The 13,274-nt window shown below is 36.9% G+C and overlaps 2 protein-coding genes across 4 annotated transcripts; both read right to left on the bottom strand.

Moving 5' to 3' along the window:
• Positions 1 to 595: 595 nt before the first annotated feature.
• LOC113297017 (SCAR-like protein 2) lies at positions 596 to 7,407 on the bottom strand. 3 transcript variants are annotated; one of them, XM_026545400.1, is made up of 9 exons: positions 7,038 to 7,407; positions 6,010 to 6,173; positions 4,953 to 5,076; positions 4,742 to 4,874; positions 4,511 to 4,566; positions 1,951 to 4,342; positions 1,745 to 1,804; positions 1,151 to 1,258; positions 596 to 910 (listed from the first exon to the last, which is right to left on the bottom strand). In XM_026545400.1, the coding sequence occupies exons 1-9, from the start codon at positions 7,199 to 7,201 to the stop codon at positions 860 to 862; spliced, it is 3,252 nt and encodes a 1,083-aa protein (XP_026401185.1). In that variant the 5' UTR covers positions 7,202 to 7,407; the 3' UTR covers positions 596 to 859. The 3 variants fall into 3 exon arrangements, with proteins under 3 accessions (XP_026401185.1, XP_026401184.1, XP_026401186.1); XM_026545399.1 differs by having other exon boundaries at positions 1,745 to 1,843; positions 7,038 to 7,405; XM_026545401.1 differs by lacking the exon at positions 7,038 to 7,407 and having other exon boundaries at positions 639 to 910; positions 1,745 to 1,843; positions 4,953 to 5,087; positions 6,010 to 6,140.
• A 2,233-nt stretch (positions 7,408 to 9,640) lies between these two features.
• On the bottom strand, positions 9,641 to 10,892 carry LOC113297016 (putative HVA22-like protein g). The gene has a single exon (XM_026545398.1). The coding sequence runs from the start codon at positions 10,630 to 10,632 to the stop codon at positions 9,820 to 9,822; it is 813 nt and encodes a 270-aa protein (XP_026401183.1). The 5' UTR covers positions 10,633 to 10,892; the 3' UTR covers positions 9,641 to 9,819.
• Between the last annotated feature and the right edge of the window lie 2,382 nt (positions 10,893 to 13,274).

Here is a 13,274-nt window from a genome sequence, read left to right as displayed (position 1 = left end):
CCAAACCCTGATTTTTGATACAAAACTAACTTTAATCTTCGTCAACCTTCTTCTTCGGCATCTCTAATATAGTTTTCAATCAATGATTATCAATTTTTAAATTTCCGATTAATCGAGGACGATGAAAATTTCAGTTTTAATGGAAGAAGAGAAGAGAAGATGAAGATGAAAAAAAACTGTTTTGATTTTTTTGATTCATTAGGTTTAGAAATAGGGGAGGACAATTATGTATTTTCAACCAAAATAGAATGGGTAAATTAGTCAATTTACAACCTTATAGGAGACCCCCTAACCAACTAGAGGGACATTGTTATCACACTTGACGCCCCTCTGATGGAACATGCCGCCCCTATAACAGGATTGAAAAAAAAAAAGAGAGAAAGAAAAAGAAAAAAAAAATCCTGACTAAGCAGACATGATAAGAAGGTGAATGCTTGACAAAAAGGTGAGAGTAGGTGTTGTTTTGCCGAACTCACATGCTACAATTTCAGCTGCTCTCAACATATTTGATCTAGGCCTCTATCTCAGATCATCTTGATCCATCACAAAGAGGGAGAAATTCCCTGACAGGAGTCAAACAAAGTCAGGGTCACAATTCTCGCAAATCGGCTTCTTTTATTTTTTTATTTTCTCGGAAATTAATTGCTAATTAGAGAGATTTACATTAAAAAATGGGCAAGTTAATCCGAAATCATAGACTAAAGATTAGCTGGAACCTATGACTAATAGAATCGCACTAAAAAAATTAATGAAATACTAGACGACCCTACCACCTTAATTACAAGAAAGAGCCGTGGTTATTCACATATATAACAAAACTCGATATCACAGGAAGATCATAAACTCGATTTCACATAGATCAACTTTCACTCCAGCTTCCATCTTCCCCGTCATCACTACCCACGAATGCCTGAGCAAAAGTAAATCAGTGAGACACTGTACAAATGTATACAAAATGAACAAGACAGTGAGAAGCTGGGCCTACAGCTGCAGTTAACAGAAAATTGCCACCATTGATCCCACTTGTGGGATCCTAGCATCTGGCTAAAATTTTAACAATTTCACCAATAGGGAGAGGTGTATTTTGTTTACTGACTTTAAAAGGCAACACAAACGCACCACTCAAAGAGGAAAGGAAAGAACTAAGAACCTGGCGGATTGCATTTGCCTTCTGTAGCATTTCAGCAACTTTGGTGTTGGAAGTGGGACCTGTGATGAGGTTTGACCTTTCTGGTACTGTGCGCCTGAGGGTGAAAGACTGGAAGTAGAACACAGACAAGTATAGATTATTAGATCAATTTTATCGAGTGAGCTCAAGATTATGACATGAAGCACTTGCTGGGACTTGACATGCATTTCATAGATCAACCCCTAGATAAACCAATGCAAAAGTTTTTTGTGCTAACTACTAATAAATTAGAAACCAACCCAACTGGAAATTAAATCTATCAAGAAAAATTAGGATCTGAAAGTTTAGCATATGCTGTGCAGTAATAAACAGAAGGCCGGCAAACCCACAGATTCAGTATAAGATCTTCCTGATAAAGATTCAAGGTATGATGGAGAGAGAATAGGAGATTAAAAGATGACCCCTAACCAGAACATGATAATGACACCTCACTACTACACCGCTGAATTTAGATGTTCCACATGCTATTTGACTCTGGTTATTTCATTCATACAGTTCAGTAAACTGGGGTTTCCAAAGCTACAAAAGTTTTAACAAAAAGAGAACGAAACACACCTTGCTTCTGATTTGTTGCATTAAACCCTCCCTTTCATTCAGACCCTTGCCATTTGAATCCTGCATAGTTACACTTCTACCCATCATATGTTGCTTATGCTGCAAAATTAATTGAATACCATCAGTTGTTTATACAAAGTTAACAACTCCAATTCTACAAGGAAAAGAAAAGAGAAGACAGATGAACACGAAATCCTCATGAATACCTGGCTGTATGGTGGAGCTGCAGTGATCTCAACCGGAATTTTTTCGGACTGATTTGGCTTAGGTTTCTGGATAGGAGTAGTTTCTGAAACTTGTATACATTTTAAACCACCGGCAACTTTAGATACAGAAGCTTCTTCATTTTCTTGAGTAGGGGGTTTCACTAATCTCCATTCCAGTGGAGGAAGTGGAGGTAGTGGTGGGGCAAGTTCACCAGGACGCATTGGAGTTGGTATGCTATTATACAGCAAGACCAAATCTAAATCCAGGTAGTCTTTCGGATGAGAGTCCATCTTCTGTTCATGCTCACTTAATAACTGGCTCCCGACATCAAAACTTTGACAATCAAGTACAGGACCATCTGGCATTGATTGAATTCTGTTCAAATTGTTGGGAACTCCATCAGGTTTTCGATAGGTGTCATCGTCATTAGCTCTCTTCCCCTCATGTTCAAAAAAGCTAGATATGGATTCATCTGATGAAATTCTACGTAAGGAATCATATAACTTAGGGTCATGATTACCAGCTCCATGTATTTCATCAGAATCCCACTGGTCAGAGTTTGAAGCTGAGCACTGGCTCATATGTTCCTCAGACATGTCCGGAGATGATCTATAGAATGTGTCATCATCAGATTCATCACCAATACCCTGCAGAGAATTAGAAAGCTCCGGAAGTAACTGGAAAGTAGGAAACATAAAATCCTCACTGCTTTCCCGAAGATGTTTCCCATCAGGAAATTTTAGCTTCAGAAAAGAAGTTTCTGATACATTCATGGGGTGAACAGAGATCTTCATGTGTTCTAGTGGTGGCGAAGAACAGGCCGAGTTCACCGGAGATCTGCAGTCAGTCGGTTTCTTAAGATTCTTCTCGGGAGAGGTTTGATATGCAACTCTGTTTCGGCCTTCTAGCCTAATGTGATGATCCTGCAACTTCACAAGGCCAGCTTTCAGCCTACTAGTTTCTGACAACCCATTCCCCTGAACCACATTGTTATTGTGTGAATCACCAGATTTCTCAATCTTGGCTAGTGACATTGGGTTCTTTTCCGACAAAGCATCTTCAAGCTTATTACGGAGTGGTTTAAAATGGGCAGAGCTATCAATATTTTGTTTCATGATACCACCATTTAGGTTCATATTATCCTCAGAACCAGCATAACCTGTGCCACATTTGTGGTTCTTCTTTTCGTGTTCAGGCGCCTTAAGTAGCATATCCAACCCATCAGAACGAGACTTGGGGACAAAGGTTTCACTTGGAAGAGGATATTTATCATTCTTAGTACCACTCCTACACTTAATCTCAGTGCTTTTCTCGCGATAATCTGGAGGTTTTGATGGCTGAAGCCCCAACAGGCCTCCGTTTGTCCAAAATGTTACCGATGGTGCATCAGAATCTTTAGCAGGTGCCTGTGATTCGCCAGACTTTACGGACTGGTTAACAACTAATGGGCCTTCTGAATTTGAAATGTTAGAGCCTGAAGAGGATGGATCATTGACAGAAGTGATGTAGATTTGGAGTGGATGTGCACAGCTCAAATCCTCTGAATCAACGAATCTAGAAAAGTTCCATGGTATTGGCTTATTCGGGAAAGTATAGGATGCAGTATCAGCTTCAACATCAGATGATTCCGATGTCCGAGCATTCGAATCGCGGGTTGGAGCTGCTTTGGTGTCCAGTATTCCTTCATTTTTGAACTTGGCAAAGGACAGTTCTACTTCTTGTTTGGCTTGGCAATCGGCATCTGTCTCAATTTCTGATTCCATAGTGTTAAGTGCATCTACATAACTGTCCGCCTCACTTTCAAGCTCATCAGACTCGTTATCATAAAAAACTGATCCTGATATGTTAACAAAATCAGATAAGGTACGTACTGCACCAATGTCACTGCGTGTAGGAGATCTTTTCTCCAACTTAATTAGGTCAGACCTCAATGGCAGTGCATTTGAAGCTTTCTTCTCATTTATACGTAATCCATGCAACTTTTGATGCATAGGCTTCATAATTTCTATCTTTTCATCCCAAGTTACAGAAGATGACTTTCGGACACTTGGAGCTAGGGAAGACCTATTTGAAAGGTCATCATAATATTCAGCCTTTTCTCGTTCCTCGGCAAGGATAGAACCAGTACCATCAGTTTGCAGGTTTGACCTGGGGCTAGATAGTTCACTGTCCTCCTGATCTTCATGCTGATTGGATGAACTTCCGTCAAATACATACTCATGGTACCCCAGCTTGTTTCCCATATTCAAAGATGTAGATCGAACTTCCATAATTCTTGGATCAAAATATTTGGATCGATTACCCAATTCAGACTTTGATCTCATATTGACTGTAGATATAGTCTCAGCAGCAGAACTTTCACTATAACTTGTTGGAGATTCGGACTGAATTCTAATAAATCAGATAAAATAACTGTTAACCCTCTGTACATGAAAATTTATTGTATCCAAACTGGTCAGATTTCATACGTCCAGTATAGGATCTATAGGACGCATTATTTACCATCTAACATTTTCCATTGGTGCATGTAGAGACTATAAGCAAACAAAATGAAAGTACCTGCCAGATGCCGAGACACTGTAAGATACTCCATTCCTACCCCGCCCTCCTTTTTTCTAACCAGCAAAACAGCATAAGAAGAGACTTTAAGACCAATGAACACGGAAGACAGTACTTGAGCTTTATAAGAGAAACAACATAAATTGTTCAACTGATAGATCTACCATCCATTTTTTTTGCTTCATTTAGATAGATCTACTCTATAAAAAGAAAAAGAGAGTCGCATTATACCCCGCTTTTCTGAGCTTTCTTCTCCCTCTCACCCTTCACACTAGACAGCATTTCAGAGTTAGCAAGTGCTCTTTTAAAATATGATGGATCTGAATATCTCCTCACACAAGATCCAGGACCACCCTTATCAAACCTATGCAGCACAATTGAAAGTTTTAGTATCTCTAAGAAAAGCAGAACCAAACTAATAACTATAGAAGTAAAATCATACTTATCAAGCACGTGAAAATCAGGTGGATTGCGGCATTCCTCATAGGTATCCATGATGAATCGTGGCAAGTAACTATAGACGATTTGATTTTTGCGAGTTTGAATTTTGGGATGCCATTCAGTACCTGCAAATTACCTGCTTTCTATCAAATTTTGAAAATCCAGTAAATGAAAGTATGGTACCATGAAGATAATAAAACCTTGGCCAAGATTATAACAGGCGAAGTTACTCCAGGGCAACTTAAAGAAGTCGAGGATTTTGATCTATAGCTTAAGCATTCAAAAACTAGCCTTTCATATATATCCAATACAAATCCAAGGTTTGAGGATTGCTTGAAGAAAAAGGTTCCAACCCACTTTCCTCAAAAATGGTTAACCAAAGACATTCTGGAATAGTTTGAGTTTTTCCCGTGTCAGATATGCGGCAATACTAAAATCTGGGATCGTTGGTGACTAAGCATTAAGCTCTCAATGGAGCAACTAATTTCTCTTAAACTAATAACAAGAAGTGAGACTGATCTAGAAAAAAAGAAAGAAGCTGAACACATATAACATTAGATGTGGAAACATATAGGCCACTTTCAACCGCGCTGAAACGAGAAGTTTTTCTCCATAAGAGAATCTGACTTTATTACGTGTAGGTGCGGATGCAATAATTTATGCAGACAAATTCCCACTCAGGTTAACGTAATTATAATTTTGAGCCAGTCAAGTTCTTTCCAGCTTTATGGTTGTGAATGACGGAATTTCATAGCTCAAAAGGATGACTTTAAAAGAGAAATGTTCATTCGGCTCTCTAAGACAAATTTGTTCACCATAAGATTTGAAGTCAGTTAATCGAAATTTTATTGAAATCCTTCAAGAAACTTAGAATAACATGAGTTCACTAGCTTAGCTTAATAAAATCTACATGGGAAACAATGATAGAGAAAGAACTTGTTTGGCTTTAATCACAAAAAATAGGACGAATGTAGAAGATTGGCGTTAAGTAATTGACAAGAAGAATTTGAAAGTATCAAGAATGACAGTATCCCAGTCCCCAGAGTGTGTACACATACCATCTATGTAAGCAAAGTGAATGTGGCTCTTTTGGGCGAGAATAGCCTTCTCAATTGGTGGGATGGATGCTTCCAGGTTTTTTACACGAGCTATCATTTTATGACTTCTCGCAGCTATCACCATCACTTCCTCTTGCAAATCATGGAAAATCTCTGATGCGAACCTGCATATGTTATAATGATTCAGTAAACCTCGCAAAATATGCATGCAAAATCCAGCATTAACAAATTCAATTTTCATATAAAGTTTACGACGAATCAACGACTGCTTACTTAAACTTTATCTTGTTTAAACTCCACAAAACCTCCTATATGGACCAGTTACTAAGCAACTGCATTCACTAACCATTTCTAGAAGCAATATCCATTTACCTGTATGTGCTAGAGGAGTCACTTTTTCTGACATGCTCTTGGTAGACAGATATAATAAATATACAAACACATGATTCACATTTTTGCAACAGACATACACATATGGGGTTCACAAACAATCAATGTAGACCTAAAACTATTCATCTGATCACAAACAGTCTCTCAATCCCAATGACTCATTACTCCATATGTTTGATTTAACAAGGACTGACTGCGAAACTTTCATCTCAGAAAATGTAACATTGTACTGTATCATAGGATTATACTCTCATTAGTCACTAAATAAAGTTGATTTTTCCAATTTTGTTTACTTAAAAAGAAATTGGTATCTTCCTCATACTTAAGTAGAATGATTTAGTGATAAAAAAAGAAATGATTACTAACCCAAAACCATTTGAGTACTTAAATCATTTCCTCATCAATCCACATACAGTAGTAGAAGACATTATTAAAAATGAATCAATAGGTAGGTCAATTCTGAAAAGCAAATTCAGTGTAGTCACTCCCTTTTACATTCATCACTACAAAAAGAGTAAAAACAATATCTATCTTTTTACTCTTCTTTCAAAGCTAATATAGAATGGGTAGTAAAAAAACAACTCCTCAGCTCAGATTGAAAAAAAAAAAAAGAAAAAAAAAAGAAGCAGAAGACTTACTCAGCAAGATCACCTAATTGTCTTAAGATCCCAACAAGACCAGCCACAGTAAGACCTTCAAGTATAGCTTTAGGATCTTCATCATTTACTCCTCCTCTTCTTCTATACATCTCTTCTGAACCCAATCCATATTCATTCTTTACTTCAAATCTTACCAAAGGCATTCTCTCTTTGATGTTTTTACAGAATTGAATTGAATTGATCACTAAATAAATTGTGGTAATAATCAAAAAAATGAAACTGAAATGATGAAAAAGAAGATTAGGGTGTGTTTGATTGATTAGGTTAATTGGGATTGGAACATGTTACCTGCTTTGATGTAAAAACATTGCCAACTTTTTAAGAAAAAAATTCTATTAGAATGTAGAAAGTTAAAGAAATTTTGTTTTAAGAAACAAAAACAAACAAACAAACCACAGGTGACAGGACATCAAACAGTTCACCCCTTCAGAGGAAAATGTACTTTATTTATTTACTTACATTACCCTTCATCTAGGTAACTAATGACATTATTGTCCTGTGATTGTACACTTTATAATGCCTTAATTACCCTTTTTGTTTAAAGAGGCATATGGGAGACTGACCGTTGGACGTGGGTCGCATGATTGCGGTGAATGGCGAGGGAGATTATTTAATTTAATTTTTTTTAGTATTTTTCTAATTAAAATTGGTTATACTAAGAACTTTCTTGTTAAGGGACACTTTCTCCCCGTTAAAGGTTACTTAATTTCTGGTAAAAGTAGTTTTAGGAGCTAAATAGGTTTGGACCAAGGTAGTTAATTTTGGATTCCGGTTTATCTCGGTCCCGAACGAGACACTGGTACAACGTTGTCTCGGGGAGATTCCGTTTTCAAATTTCGGTGTAATTTCGGTTCCAACTTTTATAATAAGAAGTGTTTGTTGCCAGGTTCAATTAATTCCAATCTTAGTTTGAGTCAGACTAGAAAATTGAGGGAGTATTGACCCATTTAAAAGAAACATAGTATTAGTAAATCTGGTTGTTCACCTTCCTCATCATCAACACCAAATGATAATTTTAGGTCAAGAAATTCAAACACAACAACAAGCAATAATACTAGTGAGTGAATTAATCTGTTTAATTTTTGTACTTGAGATTAATCCACTTAATTTAAAAAGAAATTATATATATATATATTCCGGCCGAAATTCCGACCGAAAAACGCGTTTCCGGCCGAAATTTTCGCAAAGATTTCGTCAGGCCGAAATTAACAAAATCTCGTCTTCTTGGACCGAAATCCGGAATTTCGCCGAAATTTCGGCCGAGATGGCCGAAATCGACTACATAGGTTTGGACCTTTTGGTTGCACTTCCACCAATCTTATTCTCCTAATTAACATAGCTTTCTAGTTGATCTTGATATCTAACTGAAAATGACAATCAATTTTATGTTTATAAAGATAAGTTGAAACCAAACATCAATTGAGTCACCAAGCAATCAAATACAATTTTCTGGGAAAACTCCCGTTCGACTTCTTAGCTATACAAAAACGCCATAAAGGCATTAGCCATAAAATCAGCACCCCTTAACATAAAAGTACAGCCTATGCTCAAAATAAGTTGTACCTTATGTTTTTCTGAGTTTTGCATCCTAATCAACGTTCATTTAAAACAATGTTTTTAGTGCAGCAGTACTTTGAGATACAGCCCAACCTGATAGGGATAGGGAAAGGGAAAGTGCAAGGGTGAATTAAATAAACGACATTTTAGAAGCAACTGTGGGTGCGGGGATAAACAAGACTAGCTGGTTGAGTATACACTTGGTTTGGCAGTAGTCCTAGTAATGTCAATTGCAATCCGCAAGGACCGCCATTAAGGTGGACCATGATATGTTAAAAATACTAGGTTTAAATGAAGACCTAATCGCTTCAATGAAGAGAGGTGCTTTTAACAACTTACCAACTACCAAGTTACCAACTCTGTGGCTTGGTAGGTCCAAAGATTTAATAGCACGTGGCACGTGTAGGGGTGGGACCCACAGACGTAAATGGTGCGAGGGATAAACAAAATTTGATGATGAAATTGTGATCAATGCTTAGACAGATCAATGCTTAATCAACTGGCTCCAAGTAGCAAAGTTGACTAGTGAAGAGGAAGATTCTTCGATCCTAATCCAGTCTCTGTATCGTTATTTTATGATAAACTCCAGGTTTTCAGTACTGAAAACTGGTAGTTCAAACTCGGGTTCTGTAATTTCGAATAAAATAGTAAAACAAGAAAAAAGAAGCAAGAATTACTGGTTTACTTGCTGCAGCACATGGGAATGCAGTAAACGAAGAAGCTTCTTACGTTTCATTTTCAAAAGAGAATCTTTGTTAGAGTTTATCTTAAACATATCTAACTAAATCTTAAACTAAACATGGTAGACTTACTGTATGCATACCGCAACGGGAAGCTTTGGTTGAAACCAAACATAACAAAATGCCACTCTCTGAAAATGTAAGGCATATGCGAGAAGTGAGAAGCAAGTAGTAATATGTTTATGAAAGAACAGCTGAAATAACTTAAAATGGTTTATTGAAAGCCACAATGATAAAGACAAATATTTTTGAACAGATATTAGGTGATTAATCAGCTGCACTTTGAAATGATAAAATGCTTTAAGCAGTCTGTTGCATTTCATTTGTTTATTTTGAACAAGTGTAGGAAAAGTAAAATGTACAACACCATTACGTTTACACCAATATCAACTTGTTATATCCATTTTTCCTGGTTCTCGTATCAGACATAAAATAACAATACTGGTGTAGGCAAGAAGAAGTTTTTATTGTCGGATTCCGGTATTCCTCAACCTGGCACGTGTCTCTTGAATGGCTTCATCCATGAATATGTCTTCCTGAGTTTCGTTTGAATTTTCATAAGTTGCCGCTGATGGAACTGGTTCGTTCTTACTTGTTTCTGCTTCCATGTCAGTAGACTCACGGGCAAGTAGAGCATCAAGTGTTGAATGTGCATGGACGGCTGTCTCCTGTTGATATTCAGCCGCACCAGTACTGGATGTCTGAGGCGCCATACCTGTACTGGAAGTACGTGACGGCTGTTGTGCAGCGGGGGTAGCTGGTACCCGAGGTCTTACATAGGGAGGAGGTTCATGAACCTCTATAGCCTGTTGTTGCTGCGATAGACGAGGTCTAGAGGTTGTCTGTGAAGCAATATAATGCATAATCTCAAAAAATCTTGTCTGGCCATAGGCCACAGCCGTTTGGCCATAATGAATTGCCAAGTCTCCGGCACTAGTCTTTAGCTCCAGTAGGTTGCGATCAATTTCCTTCTCATGCTGTGCAATATATGGGCGAAAAAAAGAATCATAAACATACGTTGCTCCCTTCGTTTTAGGATACCACAAATATATGAACAAGGCGAACTTGGCTTCACAGTACATTGGCACCCATGAGACGAAAATGTCTGCTAACCTTTCAAAAATGGTAAGCATTGCGGCTAAGATCCAGTATTGGCACCAAAATCGAAGTTGCTCAATCTCTGGTTTGTTCTTTTCTACGACTTTATAGCACTCATAAGCTGGATATGCGTATCCAAAAGCCATAATGAGCCCTCTGGTCAGAAATGATCCCATCATTTTGAATTCTTAACATGAAAAAAGACAACACCAACTCCAACTAAAACTTCCCAAGCTTCTAAAAACAAGAACTGAAAGGAAATTCCGAGAATTTTTTATTTTGAAACAAGAAAACAAAATTTGATATATAAGCTAGACAATTTGTAGCGCTCATTATATATACATAGGCAACGTCATATATGCAAGTCCGCAGTGAAAATGCAAATGTAAACAACGAAGGTTCAAATCCGCCAGTTGATAATTTGCAAGACTATTACATGTTGTTGGAAGTAGTAGTCTTCTCCAAAAGGAGAAGAACAAATCTAGAATTACTTAATCGTTTTCTGTTTGGTTTGATAATTAATTAAGACCGACTGTTGGTACAAGATTTTGATCATAATTGATGAATGTTAGATATCCTTTGACCCACAAAAAAAAAAAAAAAGGAAAACAAAGACCTTGTACAAAATCCCTACGGCCTACACCAATTAGAATGTAATTTAATGGAATTGATTGTACTTGACAAGACACAAATTAAACATGATATGCTTTTCAAGTGTCACCTTTGAAAGATCTCTATAGATTTCATTTCCAAAGAGAACGGGAGCAAGAAAACAAAGCGAAAGAAATCAAGATAGGATATAGAATGAGGCCATTGGCTGTTTGGTACACTTAAATCAAGTAGTAATCTCGACTTTAATACCTGTAAAGTTGCTATACTCATCAGCCATCATTGTCTGTATGCATTATTGTTTTCTTATTTCTTTTTATGACGCTCTTGGAAGTTTAATGCTATTAGACAACATGTTTGGTTGAAGGAATTGAATTCTTGGTAATTCAATTCCGGGGAATGTGACCGATTCATTGAATCAAACGACTCAAATCAACTCTATGTAATTAAGAATTTTGATTTCTAGGAATTCAATTCCCTCTAAAATGATAAATTTCCATTACATTGGTCTATTACTGCAATGGAATTGGATTCCAGGATAAAAATAAAGTAATTGGATTACCTCAACCGAACGCAAACTTTTTGGAATTGAATTACGTGATGTTCACAAAGCTTACAGAGAGTAGACACATTGGTCTCTAAAATTCAATTCCAAAAATTGGATTACCCCACAATTGGATTCCTAGAAACACAATTCTTCCAGCCAAACGAGGTGTTAGTATTACGTGATGTTCACAAAGCTTCACAACCACAACCACATCACTAGGATACTTTTTCTTACGGTTATGAAACTGTGAACTCCAATAGTGATAAATGATACTCCCTCCGTACCTATTATATAGGCAGAATATGACATTTTCTTTGTACCATTAGATATGCGGAGTGGCAATTTCAAGATGGCTTTTGTCCACTTTACCCATATTTATGTTGCTTGGTTATCCTCACAATTAAGTTTATGTCTCTAACATGGGGAATATAATAAAGGGTAAAACATGAAAGCCATGATTATTTATGAAATCAAAAAAAAATTCTTAATCTAAGAGATTTTTTACTATAGGCGAAGGGAGTATAACGCATGAGCAAGAAACCATTTTGCGTAACAGAAAAATGGGCCAGCATGGAATGATTCAGTGCTTGACCAGGAGAGAGCGCATTGGACCATATTGTATACAAGAGAGCTCGATGCACCTTTCTCTTCTCTCTTCCTCTTTATTTTCCTATGTAAAACCACTCCATCCGCTAATTGTCACTCAAATCGGAAATTTATAGAAGAAATTATTTCAATGGGTTAAAGGGGCTTGTACTTCAGGATTGGCCACATGCATACCTGTGATTCAATTTTTATCCACAAGCGAACTTCGTGTATGGTTTTAAATTATCACTCCCTATTTCTTATGTGATATTTTTCAATTATGATTAGAGATGTAAAATGTGTCGTGTTAGCATGTTTGCAACACAACGTGCTAAAATTTGAGCACAACATGCATGGCACGGGCACGACACATTAGCTCAGTGTGTTGTGCCGGACAAATACGCACATCAGCACAACATAATACGTGGAACAATATAATATGCAAAGAAAGCACGCCATGATATGAATTTTTTTTCTTTTTAATCAGAAATTGGCAATATATGTTGAAAAGAGTTATAAGCTTCACATAAAAGTGAAACTACTGCTAGCAAAATAAAAATGAAAACACAAGCTTTTACGCAATGGCGGCTTGTCAATTTCTAATCACCATGTCAATAGACAAACCTTCAAAAAATTTGGACTTCGTAGACGAATTGTACAGTAAATACTTAATGCCATCAATAAGCCTATCAGTTGTTTTATAGTTTTCCGAAAACATTCTCATATTTCTTTCAAGCCAAACTGTCCACAAGACAGCAAAAGGGATGACGTCCCAAACCTGCCATTTCCTCGCCTTTTTTATTGTTTTTCTTCCTCGCCTTTTTCTTGGTTTTCTTCCACTTTTGATCGATTTCTAAAAAAACAGCTCCAATTTGTAACAAAATAAAAAAAGGTAATTCCAAATTTGGCTCATTATCTCACGATGCATAAAAAAGAAGAAGAGAGTTTTGGTGCCTTCTTACACAAAATTCAACTATTAATCAAAATAGTATTCTTTCAATTTATCAAGTGTGAGAGTTGCTTAATAGCACAAAGTTCATGTGAAAAAATCACTTTTTGAAGGACCCTTGGATTTCATAG

Source organism: Papaver somniferum, chromosome 7 (genome assembly GCF_003573695.1).
Source record: "Papaver somniferum cultivar HN1 chromosome 7, ASM357369v1, whole genome shotgun sequence".
Classification (NCBI taxonomy): Eukaryota; Viridiplantae; Streptophyta; class Magnoliopsida; order Ranunculales; family Papaveraceae; genus Papaver; species Papaver somniferum.
Note: the sequence above shows the minus strand (reverse complement) of the source record. Positions and strands in the feature narration are given on the sequence as shown.

Excerpts from the sequence above, each read along its gene's own strand:
- LOC113297017 (XM_026545399.1), bottom strand. The coding sequence starts at position 7,201 with ATGCCTTTGGTAAGATTTGAAGTAAAGAATGAATATGGATTGGGTTCA. Across the intron at positions 4,567-4,741 it reads AGAAAGCTCAGAAAAGCGGG|AAAAAAGGAGGGCGGGGTAG; the intron begins GTATAATGCGAC and ends TTTGCTGGTTAG. Across the intron at positions 911-1,150 it reads AGGCAAATGCAATCCGCCAG|GCATTCGTGGGTAGTGATGA; the intron begins GTTCTTAGTTCT and ends ACTTTTGCTCAG.
- LOC113297016 (XM_026545398.1), bottom strand. The coding sequence starts at position 10,632 with ATGATGGGATCATTTCTGACCAGAGGGCTCATTATGGCTTTTGGATAC.